General features: G+C 38.6%; 1 protein-coding gene across 2 annotated transcripts; it reads left to right on the top strand.

Annotated features, from left to right (window-relative positions):
* Positions 1–2545: 2545 nt before the first annotated feature.
* Positions 2546–5611, top strand: LOC149941523 (actin nucleation-promoting factor WAS-like). Of its 2 annotated transcripts, none has more exons than XM_090178856.1 (10): positions 2546–2779; positions 2850–2987; positions 3046–3132; positions 3191–3290; positions 3347–3424; positions 3717–3822; positions 3887–3938; positions 4020–4590; positions 5095–5307; positions 5376–5611. In XM_090178856.1, the coding sequence occupies exons 1-10, from the start codon at positions 2657–2659 to the stop codon at positions 5432–5434; spliced, it is 1527 nt and encodes a 508-aa protein (XP_090034982.1). In that variant the 5' UTR covers positions 2546–2656; the 3' UTR covers positions 5435–5611. The 2 variants fall into 2 exon arrangements, with proteins under 2 accessions (XP_090034982.1, XP_090034983.1); XM_090178857.1 differs by having other exon boundaries at positions 2547–2779; positions 3720–3822; positions 5376–5610.
* Positions 5612–21157: the final 15546 nt, after the last annotated feature.

Here is a 21157-nt window from a genome sequence, read left to right as displayed (position 1 = left end):
AGGGAGCCAGGACACCTCCCTGTGGAACTCCGAGCAACGAGTCCGCTTGATCGGATGAATGATCGTCGACGGTTACAAATTGTTTTCGCCCGGTTAGATAGGATTCAAACCATAGCAACGTTTGCGTAGAGAGACCCATTCTCCGCAAAGTATCTAGAAGAATTTTATGATCAACGGAATCAAAAGCCTTGGCGACATCGAGGAACACGACACCGACGAAAAGACCCTTCGATAGGGCGTCTAAAATGTCCTCTACGAGATTGAAGATGCAAGTTATAGACGAGAGATGGGGACGAAAACCAGATTGAAGGTCGTATAACAAATTGTGATCCGTTAGATAGTCAACCAACTGCTTCTGCACTAAGCATTCGGGAACCTTGGAAACTGTTTGCAAAATAGCGATCTGACGGTACGTATTTGGATCCAGCTTGGAACCTTTACCCTTGTATATAGGACAGATTCGGGCGGTTTTCCACTCGGTTGGGAAATACCCTGTTAAGAAGCTCAAGTTAAAGGGATCCATCACTCACAACAGGGGGAGGCATAGGGGTAACTTAAAATCCAGACTTGCAGTGTGCTTGAAAACCACTTTTTTGTGACCCCTATGCCTTCCCCTGTTGTGAGTGAGGGATCCCTTTAATCAGCTTTGTCAAAGGTTCAGCTAGAAGAATGGCCGTCCCCTTTAACAGTTTCGATGAAATTCCGTCCGACCCAGTCGCCTTATTCGGAGAGAGCTTCTTTAGTAAGTCAAATACCTCTTTAACCGTTACAGGTTGTAGTTCAAAACTATGTTCCGATTCAAGTTCTCGCGATGGTAGAACGCTAGGCCAAGGCTTGATATCGGTGAAATGGCGATTCAACGCGCAGGCGATATCGTAAGGGTCGGTGATAATAGTATTACCGGAAGTTAACTGCAAGATTGGTAGTCGGGGAGTAGAAATATGTTTTTTGAAAGTCTTCCACAAGAGGCGAGAGTTTCCCTCGCAACGCTCTACTTCGCAACTGATGTATGAATTTTTGGAAGATTTAAGGTGGTTATTAACCATGTTTCTGTAAATTCGGTACTGTTCGTCGTGGAATTCCGCGTTCACTCCATTACGACGGGACCTGTGATGATCGCGATGGTAAGAGAGTCTCAGAATGGTAGAAGTGAACCACGGTGGATTGTTCAGAGTACAGCGTCGGGACACAATTGGGGCGTATTGATTAAGGGTATAAATCAAGCAGCGTTGGATGAAGAGCCACAACTCGTCAACCGAGACATCGGGAAGATCAGATAATGCGTTCGTCAAGGCTTTGGTAAAAGAGTCCGCGTCAAAGTTTCGATAAGACCGAGTATGCAGATTTTTCGTGATCCTGGTCCGTTTGGGAGACCTTCGGACGCAGAGTATGAGATCGTGGTCCGATAAACCGAGTGTAATAACCGAACTATGACAGATCTTGTTTGGATGACTGACGTAAATGTGATCAATAAGAGACACCCTAGACAGAGTGGTTCGAGTCGGTTGTTTAATGAGTTGGAGAAGACCGGAAGTTGCTACTTTGAGTTCTTTTCCCCGCGCGTCAGAAGGACGGAGAAGATCAGTATTGAAATCACCCATCACTATTAAATCTCCTCCTTGTTTAGTCAAAATAAGATCGACTATAGTGCCGAGTTCAGTGACGCATTCCGCCAGAGCATTAGGTGGAATATACACTGTAGAAATTTAGATAGGATTCGTTAACTTTTGATAGAGTTCGCAAGTCATAATCTCAAGATTTGCAGTTTGGTGTTCATCGACGATAGACAAGTGTAAAAAGTCCTTATAATACAAAGCCACACCTCCACCCTTTCGTCCGACCCGATCGCGGCGGAGTAGCTCATAACCAGGAATATGTACAACAAAGTTCGGCACCGTATTATCCAACCACGATTCGGTTATACCAATAATATCAATATCATAATCAAGGAGCATTTGATGAAGAGAAAGTAACTGGGCACGAAGAGAGCGAAAAGGGGGTCGGAACTCGCAGTCAACTTCGCCAGATAGAATAGTGCCTCTATTTCTTTTCTATCTCGATAGAGAAAAAAACGCGCCTAAAATGGCGGCCATGGCCAAAGCTACGAGGTGATACTACTCTCATGATTTTGTCATTCGATGAGGCTTGGATTGAGAATAGTAGTTCCTATCTGGATTGGATATATCACGGAGGAAAAACTACCAGCAAATGGATTTTGCGATAGCAGCGCCGCTTCGACAGATTTGGCGGAGAATTTCCGAAACTCCCGTAACACGTAGCCTTCTACAATGCAGAGCAGCAGAACCCGTAACAAACACTTAGCAAATGCACGCGGAACTATAGAGTAATGTCAGTGCTACGTCACACGACGTCACCCATGCTTTTTCCTATTCATAAAAAATTCGCGCCCACAATGGCGGCCATGGCCAAAGCTACAAAGTGCTACTACTCTATAGAGTGATAAATCCAGGTAGGAACTACTATTATTTATCCAAGGATGAGGAAAGACGAAAAAAAAAACGGTTTACACCCCTAATACTACTAGTCCTTGGCTAGTCTTCCCCAAAATAGGTTATAAACAAGGTTTTTAGGAGTCTTTTTTTTAAGTCGGCAATTCATCAATATATTTAGGACTGTTTAGTTCCAGTTAAAGAAGATGAGTGGTCACCAACAAAATAGGTTTTCTGACGGCAAGTCAAGTCAAGAAAATAAAAGGTCCTCACTTTTGTCCCATGAAGAGAATGAAGGCCTTTTCCATCTTCTAGGAAGAAAATGTGTTGTTAGTTTTTATTCACTTTAAATTTATTATCCATTGCGTACTTCTTATGGTTATTAATTAAAAATTTCAGACACTTTCCACTGCTGTAGTGCAGTTATTAATTACCAGTTCACCCCATCAAACATGGTACAAGAAACATTTCGGCATTGCCTGTTTTGTGAAAGATAGCTCACAGCGCTCCTATTTCATTAGAATATATGATATTATTGTAAGCGTCACCGGCTATTATTTCATCAATAGTGTTATTTATGATTTAATATTTTTAGAGAAATGTAATGTTGTGGGAACAGGAATTGTACAGTCAGTTTACATACCTAGCATTGAAGCCCATTTTGCATAGCTTTGAAGCTGAGGTAATGTTCCAAGACTCAAATTAACAAGTAGTATGGCTAATGAGAGGTTTTTAAACAGGAGGGTATGGCTGGCCTGTTATTCGCTGATGCTAATGAAGCAGCAAGCTTCCGTAAGGCTGTAGAATACAAACTAAGAGGAAGACAACAAAAGAAACAAGGTAACCACCAACTTCTTAACTAGAAAGAAGGTAATTCAAGTTTACTTCCATCTCAGAAAGGAGAGTCAGAAATGCTGAAAATGTGGCTCAACCTACTCAGTCTGGAATAGGGGCCGCTGTTTCTACTGTGTCATGTAATGAACCTCTTTCTTTTGAAGCGTCACCATCTTTATGGAACTAACTTTTTAACTGCCAAGGCTACGTAGTAGTAGTTACAAAATTATGGGGACATTTAAAATTTCCCTTTTTCAGTTAACATAGAGTGAGCAACGCGAAAAGTTTAAAAATCTGCTGGATTTTCCTCTGATAAGCAGCCACGAAGTAGTTTCAGCTTATGAATATCCGGCAGCTATAAACTTCTCAAACTCGATGGCTCTATGTAAACTGAAGAGGTTCATTTTTGTATATTTATAAATTTTTTATTAGTAGTGTCTAGCAATAAAACAGATACTTTATCAAGCAAAAAGGCTAAAAAGAACAAGAAAACCAACAAGATTAGTAAAGCCGATATTGGAATGCCAACTGATTTCAAGTAGGTTTTGCTCGGGCTATCCTTGTAGGTGATTTAGCCAGTAATTTTTACGTTATCTCACTAGGCACGTGACTCATTTTGGATTTAAAGCTAGCACAGGATTGGAATTTAAAAGGGTACTGTAATACAAAAATTACCCATTTAACAAATTTGAAAAATATTGGGACTTTGTCTCAAATTTCTTTATTATTTAAAAGGTGGACAATTTGGATCCAGATTTGGAGAAATTTTTCGAAAGAGTCGGTGTATCCGAAAATCAGCTTCAAGATAAGGAAACTCGGGACTTCATTTACAATTTCATCGATAACTACGGAGGACTTGAGAATGTGAAGAAAGAAACTGCTTTGCTTAAACCCAGAGCTCCGCCTCCAGTTCCCAATCGAGAACTCCCACCCACTCCAAAACTGAGTAACAGGGGCGCAGCACCCCCTCCCCCACCAGCTAGAACCACTCCCAACATCGCTTCGCCGAGTAAAAACTTGGGCGCTGCGCCTCCACCTCCTCCACCACCAGTAAGGCCACCTGTTGGTCCCAATATGAAAGGCAATGCTCCTCTTCCTCCACCTCCACCGCCTTCAACTGGTGCACCACCGCCACCCCCACCCCCTCCCCCTCCTGAAATGTTTTTTGGGGGTGGCCCTCCTCCTCCACCACCACCACCACCAGTTGACAATGCTCCCTTTGGTATCAAAGCACCTGCTGCACCGAGTGATGATACAAGGTCTGCCTTACTGGCGCAAATTCGTCAAGGAAAACCATTGCAGGCAAGTAATAATAGTTTTTTTTATAAAGTAACGTGGCCTTCTTGTTTAAATGTTGCTCTTACGTGCCCTAGCTGCGTATTGTTAGTGGTTTGGCTGTTCAGCAGTCCACTATTTTCTTGTTGTAATCCCTTGTATGGCCAGTTATTAATTTAGACTTGATAAATAGGGCTTAAAATAAACGTAAAAGCTCGGGCAATAAATATTCTCTATTTTTGAAAAATGTTTTACTTAATAAACCCAATTATTCAGAGCCTTATTAAGCTAAATATATCATTGAGTACTCAAAACCCCCTTTATAGAGCTAAGCTTAATTATTCGAGTACTTGAAACCACTTCTTAAGCTAAGCTAAAAAGCCTGATAAAATTTTAAAGCTCGGCTTGATACTCGAAAAGTGAATTTTTTCATACACTAAGTTTGGCTCGAAACCCAAAAATCAAGGCTCGCACATGCCTAATAATAATCCTACCTTTACAAGAATGACATTAATAAACTTTTATTTGTAGCAAGTGCAACATGTGGAAGTTGAAGCAAAAGCTGAACCAGTTGATTCGAGAAACGCTTTATTACATCAAATTCGCTTAGGTGTCGAATTGAAGACTGTCGCTGAAAGCCCAAAAAGTAGACCACCTTCACCACCACCACCACCAGCTGGTAGCTTTAGCATTGCGGATGCCCTTAAAAAGGCATTGGAAGAAAGAGCCAAAGCCCACCAATTTTCTGGTACTTTTTAAAATATTATTCTTACCCTTGATTTGGGTATTCAATGTTTTTTGTTTCTTAAATCGCAGATCAAAGCGATACGGATGATGAGGATGATGATGGATTTGATGATGATGAATGGAACTAAAGATTTATTAATAATTAAAGAAATTAAGGTTATTGTTTGTGTATTAATTTTTTAAGAAGAGTTTAAAAGAAATTTTAAGAATTATTAATCAAGTGTACAATAATAGGCAAATATTCCGTATGTATTAATCAATTTTGTTTGTATTTTAATAATTCACGCGGTATATTTTAAATAAATAATTTTTTATAATACTGTTTTAAATATTTTCGTTATTAAGGCGTTAACCGTTGGATGGCGCCAATGTTATGGATAATCTTGCCCATAGAGATATTTTTATCTATGATCATCGTTTATTTCCTTGAAAGTTTGCCTAATCTTTTCGACATTGCAATAGCCTTTTTACTTAAATATAAGTCCATTTAAATTTATTTACTTCTAATAAAGGTAAATTATAAGACAAAAATATTGGCCTTAAAAAGTCAGGGATAATCTCTTAAAATGGTCCGGGAATTTGAATAAGATAATTTTGTGGAAACCCTGGGAAATAGTGACTATTTTCACGTTAGTAGACCCCTCTACTGAGTTATTTTTTTGAGGAGTCGGGGACCGTCTACTATTATTTTTTCGAAAGTAAATGCACAGGGACACAGTCACAATTTTGACTGTGTCTCTGTGGGTGTTCAATGTATTGTTATCTAAGATTAACAGTTGAATTTCACACCTATACTCAAAAGTTTCGTTACAACTTCCTCCTTTTTACGGTATTATTTTAGGGGAGTCCCCCCCCCCCTTTTGAAGACAAATAATTAGCAATGAAATAACGTCAATTTATGCTTAATGCGTAAGTGCCCTAACTAGAGTGAACTGGAGCAAAGATAATCTAGACTGGAGGCACATGCACGATGCATGGTAGTTGCTGTACGCCCTGACCTTTGCTCGGGCTCACCTTATACTTTGAGGTACACGTCCCCTTGGGCTTAGATCGGGCTCACATTCCGAAAAGAAAACTTTCGGGATTCGTTTCAGACTCAGTTAAAGACTAAAGCATTAACATTAAAAATTACCTTTTTTATCGGGTTCAGAATTATTTACTCTTCTCGGGTGTATAGTTTGACCACGGATCGTGTATCTCTAATGATAAAGATACACGGTCCGTGGAGAATTACACATTTTACTCATCTCATCCTCGGACTCAATATCGCCATAGTTATACAATAGGTTCATGCCCAAAATATCAACACAAAGGATAATATTTCCACCTCATATTGAAGCGGCCAATTTGTATGAATAGTGTCTCACACCCAAAATAATTAATTTGTGAGACTAAGCTCAGGCTCGCTTCAGTAAACATAAACCCAACTAAACTCGCACAAGGTTCATGAATTTAAGAAAACCTAACCTCACCCAGTGGCGTAGGCCGCGTAGCAAAAAAAAATTAAAAATTGACCCCCAATGCATAATGGGATAACGCCACTGAGCTCGACTGAGGTGTCATTTTCGTTGTTAAACTAATTTTTCCCTATGCGTAATTATGTTAATTTCTTGGAATCACGGCGGTAGGTTTAGTACCGATATCTTAACGATTAGTTCGCGTGTTGTGATATCATGTAGAGAAACGATTAGTGGTCCCGAAGGACACTTTGACATCGTTAATCCAAGTTGGCGGGTGTCATTCCCGCAATGATAACTCGTACTTAAAGGGGCTCCAAAGTTCGGTGGCAAAATGTGTGTAAAGTCAGTAAAGTGCGAAATTTACGGTTGACTCTGCCCGCCTCTGCCAAGGCCGAGTGAGGGGTTGGGGGGGGGGGAATAAAAAGCATGCTCAATTTTCTTTTTTTTTGCTACCGAACTTGGAGCCCCTTTAAGCCTCGCGTTAGCACGCGGCGCAGAAGTGAATGTCAGCACGGACTTTACTATGTCAGAGAGTTTTCGTGAAAAATTTCAAGGTGGCCAACCTCGAAACTCGGACGAATAGAGTAAACGAGGAATAGCCGTACAATAATTTAAGCATCTTCGAATTGGGTCACGCTAAAAAATTATTATCCAAAACGCGTTTCCCTTTTACCGCATAAATGATAAATTAATAAATTCAATAACAACACGACCATTTCTTTTACGAGTTCATAATAAAGGATAAAATAATCATTCTTTGTCGTTAGTAAAAAAAACACACAAATTGAGATAAATTTTCTGAATCAAAACCGCTTTACGTTTGATATTGGAGATGATTATTTGATGATGATTTTATTATTTAAAGCCCTTTAATTAAAGATTTGATCGTAATGATATACAAAGCGGCGATCTCAGGAAGTAACGTTTGCCCCGTTTGGGAAACGAAACAGGTCCAAGTACAACTTTTGTTGGCAGTGACGGTGGTTTACTTAACTCTAGGCGTCGAGTACTCGATTAATTGGTCCCCCCGTCTCTTCTCGAAGCAGGTTTTGCTATGCCCAGCTTTGAGAAGATAACATCCATAGTGTTCTCACAAAAAACATTCTCGCTCGATTACGACCACTAGAAGGCATTACTATTTGTTCCTCCCTCCCTGATTTGGACGTTGTCGCGAAACGTTGTTTGGATTAATTTTTTGTTTCGTAAAATGAATATCACGGTACCGGAGGGTGGGGGGTGGCGGTGAATTTGTCCGTGATTCCGATTGGCGCTTGTCGTACCGCGTTTTTCGGGTTCTGAAAGAGAAACCCTTCATTACCATTACCAGATATTTCTCACGCTTAATGGGCACTATATTAACTTTTAGAAAACTCACCGCGGAACGCTTATTTTTGCTGTCTATTAAAGTGGACACCTTATGGATGTCCTTCATATGACCTTCACACTGAGCAATTTCACTTTTGTGTTTATGCATAGATCCTTGGTTCAAGCTCAGGGTCGGCGCAAAATTACTAAATACAAATTCCCCGACTTTTTACAGGTTTTCCCTGACCATTTCCACAGATTTACCCAGACTTATTGAATTTCCCGAATTTTTACTATTTCACAAAATTTATCAACTTTTTTAAGCCTAATTTTAAACGCCTTGACTTTCTAGGAGCAGTGGTAACCCCGAAGGTATTTATATCACGCGATTCGTGGTATATTTCCGTGAAAAACGTGTAACTAAATGTTTGAAAGCCAATTTAAAAATCGGAAACTTTGGAGATTTTATCGCTTTCAATAACGCGCAGCCGTACCCATTGAGTTGGGAATAAATAGAGGTACAACTAAATCTGGCTGGCGCGGGACCAATTTCGTTCAATATGGAGACTTTTTCAACTATATCGTTCAACCGTGGCGGCATCTGTCTCTAGTGGTGGCAACTATATTGCAATTGAAATTTTGCGCGAATCATATAACTTTACAAAATATAGATGGCGCTACCGCCTAATTATAAAGATGAATTTCATACAGTCTTCTCAGAACAGGTCACACGTAACCATGGCAACCGAAATCGTAATTGTAATTCTAGCAGTATTATTCCCAATTCAATGGCCGTACCTTTCAATCAAAATAAAGCGATTTCGAAAGTCAGAGGCTGAAAATTTCGTGCTCCCTATCTTGTGAAGACAGTTCCCTTACGTCATAACGTAGTCACGCCTATAGAGTGCTAGCAGTTGATGCGTTTCTAAAAGTTAGTGACGTCACAGCCGTAGCTTCCGTAATGGTTGTCATGAAAACTCGCGTTTTTTCTCAATAGACGTTTAACATTGGTGACGTCGCAGGGTTTCAAGCTGCTGGCACTCTATTGGTAAGCGTAAATAAGCAAATCCCGTCCAGTAATGGCGACTAACAAGTGAATACGGTGCCCTATCACTAGATTCATTGCTAAATTATGAATTATCAATGCCCTCTGGATTCTATACTTGAAATCACTGTTACCCTCGACCACTACCAAAGGCTAGGAAATATAGTGCGCTAAATGGAGTGATCTGTGATAAATATCATTAGATTAGAGTTAGGTAAGCCTTGAAATTATACTCAGTTGCAGGTTAAGAAAGTCAAAATCTAGTACATTTGGCGGAAAGGTACTAGCATGAATATCCGGTAAATCGGTGGCGGGAATTTCGAATTTCGCTTATTTTCTGTTGAATTCTTAAAGGTTCCTACGCGTGTTATATAAATCCATTTTAGAAATGTCAATTGCCTGAATTTCAAAGTGATCCATGAATATTTAATGTTGATTTATTATTTTTAAGCTTAGCGTATTTTTAGTATAATGCTCCTAAACAATCATCAAAACGCGTAATCTCGGCATTATCCGTTCTATACTTACCCTGGACTCTACAAACCGAATTTTTTTAGGTATGCCTCACTTGTAGTACTAAAAATAAATTATTAGAACTGTTCTTAAATCTTATCTTTGTTAAATAATTATTTATCATAATTAAAATTTATTAGCTACTTGTACAAAAATACTGAATAAAATGTAAACAACGATGGTTAAAAGTGCACAAGAAAAATTTTTCTTGTGCACTTTTAACTATCGTTGTTTTCATTTTATTCAGTAATTATTTATCACTTCGAAATATAACGCCATAGACGGTATTTTCCAAAATTATATAACGCACGCAGGAATACCGTAAACAGGCCAAATTCGAAATTCCCACCGCCGATTTACCGGAAAATTGTGCTAGTATCTTTCCGCTAAATGTACTAAATGTTTTTCTAAACCTGCAACTGAGTATGGTATTTACTTACAAATATTTGTCCCACTTCAAAATTTCATTTAAAGTAACACCGTCGTTCGTAATAACATGGCCGCTTCTACATTGAAAATATCATATGGCAACCCTGTTTTAAAAGATTTTACAACTAAGGACTAACGATTAGACAAAAAACGGCTAATTTTTCCATGTAAATTAACACGATGATTTTCCCACGCGAACTTGAGTGCAAAGTCCGCAGGGGCGTAGGAACGTTCTAGAAGTTGGAGGGGGCAAATAGAAACGAAAAGTGGTCTGGAGAATGGTTTTGAATTTTTAATGGGGTGTAGCTTCTCCGAATGCATGTGTACTGTTTACTACTATGTAAATTGGCAGTTGAGGTTCTATAAACTGTATATGCTTTTAAAAATGATAATTTGAGCCTTTTGAAAACTTCAACTGACCAAAATGTTGGAGGGGCAATAATTGCCCCTCCCAACAAAATTCTAGGTAGGGGCATTGCCCCCCCCCCTGCCCCTCCCGGTTCCTACGCCCCTGAAAGTCCGTAAGTTGCGCGATAATGTTTTACCCGTGGGTGCTCTTATTTGAAAATTGCGCCTTTAAACAACGGAATTCGACTAAGGCCATCTATTGATCAGATAATGAAGCTACTCGGATGCTTATTAATGTTAAATGCAGACCGCTTTAGTTCTCTCAGGTAAACTCTCGTCTGCTAAACCTCAATAGCAGGCTGCAATTTCACTCTCAACAATATAATAAAAAACACTACGGCTTTGATATGACCTCGTTACACTCCGATTCTGTGGTGGCGAATAGTTTGAGTCGGAGTAAAAACGTTTTCCCAAAATGGCGGCCTGTTTTAACAATATAAATTCTTATACTTTTCCAATGATAAACGTAACTTTTTTCGGATCAGTATTTTTGGTGCGCTTTTCCCAATGAGAAACAATTGTTTCTCCAACTTTCTTGTATAGAATTCAGACGCGTTTTATTAGGCCTAGAACGCTGTAAAAATTAGTCAAAAGGTGATTTTCGGCAGAAATAGCACTACGGCTACCATGTCCTTTATTGTTTGGAAAGAACTCTGAAGCTTCAAATTCCGCGACGAGGGAATAACACATTTCACGGTTTAATCGAAAATTATCCCTAAACTATATTTTTTTCTTATTAGTCTACAGTCTACATTTATATTACAATATAGTAGAGGTAGTAATAAATTTATGTACTTCTTCATTTGAAAATCTATGCATTACATTTTTAATAAATCCCTCAATTTTCGGATGTACCGCTTTATCCTTAAAAATATGTTTCAAAAAATCTTCCCCCTCTGAACTTGATGATGAAGATTCTAATAATAACAAAATAATTCGTAAATCTTCTTCCCTGACCGCCGCCATTTTCCACAAAACTTGCTCCGAATCCGTTGATCCGTCACTTATCTCGGATCAAGAAATCAGCCACTCTCTCGCGGAGCAACGTCCCAATGGGACACGGGAATCTCTGCGGGATCTGCTCTCGAAAGCCCAATGGGACACGCAAGGACTTTCGGAGAGAGAGCAGCCCAAAGAAAAACGCCATTAGTCAAAACGGGGAATTCGAACGCACCCTCAGATAGGTCGTTAGTGTAATTATAAAATTTCGTCTGCTTGACTGGAATTTACAATAGGTTGAGTCTCTAGTGGATTAATACCAACGTAAGGTGAGATACTCTTATTCCCATCCCTTCATCGGGAAAAATAGGCGTAACAGCCGTAAGATGGCGTATCTGTACTCTTTTTTAAACATGGCCGCTGCTTATAATTCCTTCGCACTTGCGCAGTCGATGTTATTCCTATTATCCCCGATAGAGGAATGGGAATATAAGTATAGAGTAATGGCAGTTTTTTCCTATTCATTAAAAATTCGCGACCAGAATGGCGGCCATGGCCAAAGCTACGGAGTGCTACTACTCTATTTGCGTACGAACTAAAAATATTTAATGGCAGCCAAACGTTCCCGTAGTTAATTATTCCAAGATGGGATCGTCTTATAAACCGCGTTTAGTCTTTTTCGCGGGAAAACTTGTTTGCGTTTCGATTGCTTTAATTGTGTAGCCGCATGAGGGGGTTTCATCGGATGTAGGGGTTTATCAATATCACGATAATTGCAACCAGAATAAGAGAGTGGACGGGGTAGTTTTCTCAAAATCCCAGAGGATCGTTGGCGTACGGCGAAGGTGGGAAATAGAACTTGTTTGACGGCGACGTTCGCCTTGTTTCAACATTTGTCAGGAGGATTTGACGTCGGGGGTAGAGGCATTTAATGTACCTGCTATATGGATTGAAAGTAAGATGAGAAATGTCAAGAGCGCTCATTTCCTCTTCTCATTTATTGGTCCCCCATTCACTACGGACGACCAAAAATTTGGGGGTGATTTTATTTCATTAATGAGTTTAGAGATCGAGATGACGCACACTGGTTAACCCTGCAGGGGGGACCGCTGTTTGAACGGACAAAATTGCGCATTTTAATTTTTTCTTCTTCTGGTTCTCTTGGTTTTAATTGGTGAAAGTGGGAGTCGGTCTAATTAAAAATAAACTCTTTCTTCGTAGCTGCATTCCTGCCAATTATATCTTATTCGCCCGTAGCCTCAACCCATTATTAGGACAAACATGATTTTAATTATCTGAAAGATTGCCTTTTCTCACATTTTCGGGGTGTGGGATATTCCGGCAACGGGCGTATCGAGCTAAGGTCAAAACCCCCGAAATCTTTACTAGACATTAGGTTTGCGCAAAATAATGACCGACCAATATCCGGTCGCACATTTTAAACTCGCCTAATGAGTCCCAATTAGCTAACAAACGTACATTTAAAAACCCCTTTTCCCCCTATAGATACACTTGAGACCGAAGGTCGCGTATTTTCTCACAATATTGACCTTAATAGATTAATTCGGAAATCACCTACTGGGAAACAAACATTTAGAGCGAAGCCCGCAAAGGATGGATTTTAACGCATTTAATAATAAAATATACCTGCGCAAGTAATTAACGTAATACCAATAAGTATGACAATGAAGATTTTTACTCCGACTACGCTGAAGATGGCGCTACACAACGTTAGGGGGCTTTCCCGCTTCTATTTCGGAACCATGGACCAAAAATCTAAGGGGACTCACTGTTCCCGATATTTTGACACGGTATGCGAGGGTTAATTCGGAAGGCTTACTGAGGTATACCCAGTCAAGGGCGTAGGAACCAGGGGAGCAATGCACCTCCCTAGAATTTTGCTGGGAGGGGCAACTAATGTTATTGCACCCTCCAACCTTTTGGTTAGTTGAAATCTTTAAAAGGTTCAAATTCTCATTTTAAAAGCATATAAATCGTATAGAACCTCAACTGTGTTTAAATTTCAGTCTTTTCCCGTCAATTTACACAGTAGTAAAAAGTACACATGCATTCGAAGAAGGTACACTCCATTAAAAATTCAAAACCATTCTCCAGACCAATTTTCGTTTCTATTTGCCCCCTCCAACTTCTAGAACGTTCCTACGCCCCTGCGGACTTTGCACTCAAGCTCGCGTGGAAAAATCATCGTGTTAATTTACATGGAAAAATTAGCCGTTTTTTGTCTAATCGTTAGTCCTTAGTTGTAAAATCTTTTAAAACAGGGTTGCCATATGATATTTTCATGTTATTACGAACGACGGTGTTACTTTAAATGAAATTTTGAAGTGGGACAAATATTTGTAAGTAAATACCATACTCAGTTGCAGGTTTAGAAAAACATTTAGTACATTTAGCGGAAAGATACTAGCACAATTTTCCGGTAAATCGTCGGTGGGAATTTCGAATTACGCCCCTGCACCCAGTGATGCCAGGTCGCGAAAATGGAATTTCCCTTTCCGACCCTTGAAATGTCTATTTTTGGACTAAGATTTCCCTAGTTTTCCAAAACACTAAAAACAATGATATTGGCGTAAAACAATTACTTGGGACGTTGTGAAGCAAAAATAACCAATGTTATGAAGAAAATAATACCTTTATTTTCATCTCGCAATGAATAAAAACTAGGAACAATTTTACCAGTATACAGTTTGTGCTAGGAATAAAGCGGGAAAAAATCATTCGGACTACTTGTTCCTGTGGGCCAGTTATTTAGCAGATGACTTTGCAATTGCCAAAAAGAAATTGACGGGATGCCAGCTAAAGCGAATCCGACAAAATACTTATGATTGTATTAATTGACTCTTTCATGAGTCAATTTAATGTATGTGTGCCATTTTTGATGTTAGCTTTGAATAAAATAATTTTCCCCCTCGAATTTCTCTAGATTTAGCTAATTTTTGGTCGGATTTCCCTTTTCCCTTTATACCGTTTTTAGTGGTAGAAATTTCCCTAAATGAGGGAAATTTCCCTCAATCTACCATCACTGGGTACACCAGCCACTTTGAAGCGCTTCAAGAGTTCTGTTCAACTGTCACTAGAGCCACGTTCACACTAGAGCCTAAAACCCAGTTTAGGCCAGTTTGAATGCCAGTTTTGACGGCCGACGATAATTCTTGGTTCATACGTGCAAAATCGCTTCAGCCCGGTTCGCTTATAGCCAAGGCTTAACGCCATTTCAAATTATGACTAGAATTTTGATAATACTAAAATGTATCCCAAAACAATTAGTTAATCACGTTTACTATACATACTGTAATATTATTTGACATTATTTAGAATTTTATTCCCATTATTTTGGAAATTACGAGCAATTTTACTTGCCCGCCTTGTCGTTCTGAAAGCGATTCTAAGCGAACCGACTTGGACGAGTTGCTTCCCGAACCAACACGAAGCGATTTCTCACGCTGGTTTTGGAAACTAGTTATCTAAACGAAGCGATTCTAGGGGTATGTGTGATCATGACTTAGTCGGGACAGTGAGTCCCCTTAGTTTATAATTGGTCCATGTTGTCACGTACCACTTAACTTAACATATGACACCGAGCTTGAAAGCGCTAGTGTTCTGTAGCGCCATCTTCAGTGTAGTTCAAGCGAAAAATTATCACTGAACTGATTTTCAGAGTTATTTCGCAATCAAGGTTTAGTTCAGCACAGAGCCACCTAGTGTCTAAATAGGTGAAATTTACTAATACCAAGTACGATAGCCTTTGACAGCGCCTCGCTAGGGGGATATTTTCTTCTTGTGATGACGTCACTTCGTTACTAGCTCTCAGTAAAATATTCCCCAGAGTGACAAACTTATGGAACAATATTATATTTCAACTCAAGAAGATATCTTTAGAGGTTTTTAGATAATTCAAAATTTATACGTTTCAGCATGTTGGCGCCATCTGGTAAGACTTCGGGTATTTAAAATTCGGCCTCTTATTGAAACGATCTTCTCGCTTATCAAACGCGTATCGGTCTATTATCAGTTTTTCCCTTAAAAGGTTTAATTTTCCCTACAATGTTTTGAACCTAAATTTTCGGTGAAACTCGTGAAAGCGCGAAATTTCGGTTGCCTTGATAAGGAGGTTAAAGAAAGAGTTTTTAATTGAAAACATTCTCTTTTCAGCGACAGTTTTATACGGCCAGACGCTGTTTCGGATTCACCTTCCTTGGCGTGTTCATTTGGCTATATTTTTTCTACATTTCACGGTCAGTGATTGCGATTACCGCTCGAGATAGAACGGTAAAACGGTGCACGGTTCCTCACTACTGACCAACTGACTCGCTCTTTTCACGGTTCATTATTTTTCAAATAACAGTAAAGGCCTATTCTCGAGAACCATCATTTTTGGATGATTGACCAACTCGATTTGCTCCGTGCGAATGGACAAAAAACACAACTTGTTGGATTTGGCTGTACAAACGCGTTTATTTGTTTTTAATGAACCGTATGAAAGGCTAACTTCTGTGACCGAGGCTTAGCTGGAAATGTTGAAACCTAATCATTTTCGTACGAGGGGTAAGTCACTCTCGGATGACCTGTACACCGAGTTCGCGTACTTAGTATTTAAAGAGTTCACGAACTCTTATTAGCACAGTCAGAGGTACGACAGTGTACACCGAGTTCGCGGAGTGACCAACCCCTCGTTTTCGTACGCACCCGTTTTATTATGATAATGTTAAATTAATTAAATAATGTGAATTTATTATTCTTTAGTTTGGTTAGTGCCAGTTAGGTGATAATAAAGTAATTTGTTTAGCACAGACAAGTTGGGCGAAAAAGGACTTTGATCTGCATGGGTTAGTGAAAACTAACAATAATCAGTTTGGTTAATACTAAAGGCACCACCTTAGGCCTGAGTCATCAAGCGACTTTTGAAGCCATTAATTCAGGCAAAGAGTATAAAAACTACGTAACCTAGAGATATAATGACGGTCGAAAGCAGTAAAGGAAGTTGTAGCAACCCGGAGTCACTCAGTGAATTTGCGCTTCAAATTTCGGTATCGCAGCGCCACTACGGCAGTTTTAAGTGGCAATCATTTTGATTTAGTTCAACATTCTTGAAAATTCCTTAAGGAATTGGTTACCTTTAGGACTTCGCAACGTTAGAGAACAAACGCCTTATTCTTCACTTTTTGAAAATAAACACCGAAACAACGAATCCACAAATTCTAACTAAAAAAATCACGAAACAGTAACCAATTACTCTCACTTTTTTGAATTGACAGATATTAGACAATTAAATATCCAAAATGCCAAATTTAGCACCTCCGCAACACCGTAACTGCCATTTTTCTCCGGTTTTATTATTTATTGTACTAAATACTGCCGTAGTGGCGCTGCGGTACCGAAATTTGAAGTGCAAATTCACTGAGTGCCTTCCCCCCCGGTTGCTACAACTTCCTTTACTGCTTTCGACCGTCATTATATCTCTAGGTTACGTAGTTTTTATACTCTTTGATTCAGGCGGCGACCGGGTTACAATGCGTAGGAGATACCCCTGGATCGAATTACCGAGTTTTAATACTATCCGACGCATGCGCAGTTAAAAAAGCAGACGAGGATGGTACTCTCAGGTCATACTTCAGCGTAACCTCGTTTACCTGTGACGTCAGTTTAGGCTTCCCTTTGTTTGTTAAAAGTGACAACCAAATAGTTATTTCAAAAGCCGATAGATTTCTGTGCGGTTATTGAAACTCTCTTATTAGCCTTGTATTCAAGCATATATCCATTTATAAATTTCAAGGTTATTAGTCTAAAAAGTTTTTATTATTTTTTTTATTGAAAAGATTGATTCCGAAAATCAGTCGGTGAAACTTTCCTTCCCCCTATCTTGTGAAGACTCACTTACCTTACGTCATAACATCGTCTGTTTCGTTGTATTTTACTCCTGATTTAAAAGCATTAAAAATCGCCTAAGGTGGTGACTTTGGGTATTGACCTAGCTGATTATTATTATTATTATTATTATAATCGTCAATTCTCCAACGCTATATTTAAAAGTATTAAAACTAATCAGTATAATAAAAATGTTCATATATTGGATTTTCCCCGCCATTAACCTATTAATAGCTCAAGCCCTACCATAAAATTAAATTCTAAACGGAATTACAAATAATTCAGTTTTATCTTGTGTGTGTGTGTGTGTGTGTTTTTTTTTTTTTTTTTTTTAGTTTAGTCATTAAGGTTGGCTTATCTCGTTTAGTTAGTTTACGGAAAACGTGCCAAAGAGGAAAGCTCAACTGTAAAAGACGGATCAGGATGCGGCGCCATGATCTCTAACATCCCCCTCCGCCTTTGTCCCCCGGGCTATATACCAATTAAGGGCACCCTGCTAAAGTAGGACACTGGCATTGCTCCATGAACCAACAATGACCAAAAAAATGCCAAAAAATAAAGGTCTCCCTTCGTACAACGCGTCGGGCTCAATAGCCTCTCCGGCCCTCTATTGTGGACCGACCGACTGTTTAAAACGTATTTCTCTATACTCATCTCCGGAATGGTTACGTTATTTTTTATTTCAGTTTGGCTTCCTTTTTTTGCAATAGAGTCTATTTCCTTTTCGCATTGTGTATCAAATATACCGTTAAAAAAACAAATCCCATTGTTTTTTTACGCTATAGTTAATGGGGCCCTCTAGGAGACAACTATTACGGATTATTTCCACCTAAAATCAAGGGCCCTACAAACCCTCTTGAAAATGCGCCCCCAAATAGCGTAGCCCGTATAAAACCACTCTCTTGACTCAAATAATTAAATTTGGTTAAAAAAAGATGAAATTGTTAATAAATATGTGAGGACGCCCTGATACAAAATGATCTGACCTCGAATGGTTAGTTAAAAGTTTAAAAAAATAATAGTTTATCATGGCTTGTGATAAATTAATGTACATCACTGAAAAAGTCTACAAATTGATGTAAATCAAAGGAAAATGGCAAAACAATTTATAAATTAGGATAATACTGATTTTTGGCACAAATCTTTTCCATTATACCGCCCAGAATTTATCTGCTAGTAAATCGTATTTTGTCGTCTGCTAGCCAGAATTTATCTGCTAGTAAATCGTATTTTGTCGTCTGCTAGCCAGAATTTATCTGCTAGTAAATCGTATTTTGTCGTCTGCTAACCAGAATTTATCTGCTAAAAAGGCCACAGGCAGCCATTTTGGAAAAATGTTTTTACCCCAACTCAAACTGTTCGCCACCACAGAATCGGAGTAAAATGGCGTCAAAGCGTTACTCTTCTTACCCTACTGCGAAATCGCGGAGCAAGTGCAATAAAAAGAAACCACCCAATATGACCTTGAAACCTTTTGTATCAAATCTTGCAAATAGTGTAATTGGGAATCCTGGTGACCCTCGACCCTTCTTTGAATGATTCCTTTCGAGGGTCCCAGCATTTATTTTGAGAGTCAATGACCGCCCCCGACTGCCCCCTAATTGCAAGTCTGTTGTATCTATTGATCGTGCCCTAAAACAACATTATAGGTCACGACCAATAGCATTAGTTTCCCCAAATATTAAAGATATGAGCATATAGATCGTGCCCTAAAACAACAACATTATATATTTTGTCGTAACCCAGGCTAAGAAGAAGTTCCATTTTACTTTAAAAAAATATTTGTCTGGTTGGTTGGTAATCGTATTTAAAAATAATTTTGATTACGTGATGATTATAATTATGCTAATAATTGTCTGGCTTCTTATGTTCATTAACCTTTTCCATTGTCGGGTTACCGAGGCTATACCTCCGCAGACAATTACGTGGCGCTGCTATTTTGGGGATGTGTAAAATAAACAACTTCCCTCCCCCGCCGTAGCCCCCTTTCTGTTTGTTTATTTTTCTATCTTTCTGTGGAAGGCGCAATTACTCTTGAAATTCGCTGCGTGACCCCCCCCCCCCGGTTGATTTAATCGCAAACGTAACTTTCCGCAGTTTTTGAAATACTTTTCCCGATGACTCGATTATATTTGGTAGTTGGCACTTAACCGGGCGCGGATAAAAACAGCCAGAAGAAGAAGCACCTTCGAAAGTGGGACAAAAATAAGCGGGTTCCTTAAACTTGGCCAAAAAACACAACGCGAAGCAATTTCTTTTCTATTATTTCATTTAATACGATTGCCTCATAGCTATTCTGCCCGAAAATATTTAAAAAAAAACCGCGCATATTGGCGGGATGGATATATTTTCATCTTAGGGGAAATTAAATATTAACTAACTCAAGTGGGTAATTACCATAAATCTTAATTTAATTCGTTTGTTAAAATTCCGTCGAAAGTTATTTTCCTTAATTGGGACCAGGATCTTAAAATCCCGCCAAATAAATTCACCGTTCCCGCGCACTTGGGCGGTTTATTTCGATATCTGTCAAAAAAAGTGAAGAGATACGAAAGTAACGGGTGTGGGGGGATAAAGGGGGTTTAGAAGCGATTGGTAAGGAGGGGGGACGCGGGGAATACCACCTAGAAAATGTTGTTCTGCTTTTGTTAGCAGGAAATGTCGGCGTCGGTGGCATGGTTGTGGTTGCTGCGGCGGAGTTGAACAACCTTTAAAGGCCGATTCCTGCTTTAATGAAATCCGCGGGAACGACATTGAAAGACACCCTACATCCAACAGAGAAGATATCGTCTGCTTGTTCTCTTCCTCGGGGTGCAAAAAAATAAAAGGGTAAAATGACGTTTATTCAATTTCTCCTTTTCCCGTCGATGTGTTGACCAGGAATATTGAAAGTGCTATTTGTCGAAGAGGGAGGAGCTGCGATTACGGGCTCCTATCATTCATATACAATTATTTCATTCTATTTGTTATCCTTTATTTCCTATATTTTCCTATAATCCCGAAATGGTCCTATAATATCCTATAATTCAATTTGTTGTCATATATTTCCTATACTTTCATATAATTTATAAATGATTCTATAATGTTATTTGTTATCCTATATTTCCTATAATTCCTGAATAGTCCTATAAAATTCTATAATTTCATTTGTTATCCTATAATTCCTGAATAGTTCTATAATATTCTATAATTCCATTTCTTATCCTATATTTCCATATAATGGCATTTTGTATCCTATATTTCCATATAATGGCATTTTGTATCCTATATTTCTATATAATTGCATTTTTTATCCTATATTTCCATTTAATTACATTTGTTATCCTATAATTCCATATAATTGAATTTATTCTCCTATATTTCCAAATAATTGCATGTATCCTATATTTCCATATAATTGCATTTATCCTATATTTCCATATAATTGCATTTGTTATCCTATATTTCCATATAATTACATTTGTTATCCTATATTTCCATATAATTGCATTTGTTATCCTATATTTCCATATAATTGCATTTGTTATCCTATAGTTCCTATATTTTAATATAATTCCTAAATGGTGCTATAATGTCATTTGTTATCCTATATTTTCCTATAATCCCTAAATGGCCCTATAAAATATTATATATTTTTAAGAAATGTTTTAATAATTTTTTGGGAATATTTCACGCTAATAGTAAAAATATTCACTTGGGCATTTTCCTAAAATACCCGAATAATTTGGATATATTAATCCTATAATTCTTATATTGAAGGCCATTGCTTAGATTATAAATTTTGTTTGGCCTATCATCATTATTAAAAATTTCTAAAAACTTTTAATATTTTTTATACGTTAAAAGTTCTAGGTTGATCTTGCATT

The sequence above is a fragment of the Leiobunum rupestre genome, chromosome 6 (assembly GCF_980474605.1).
Source record: "Leiobunum rupestre chromosome 6, qqLeiRupe1.1.hap1, whole genome shotgun sequence".
NCBI lineage: Eukaryota > Metazoa > Arthropoda > Arachnida > Opiliones > Sclerosomatidae > Leiobunum > Leiobunum rupestre.
The sequence above is the reverse complement of the archived record's forward strand: the minus strand, read 5'-3'. Positions and strand labels throughout refer to the sequence as shown.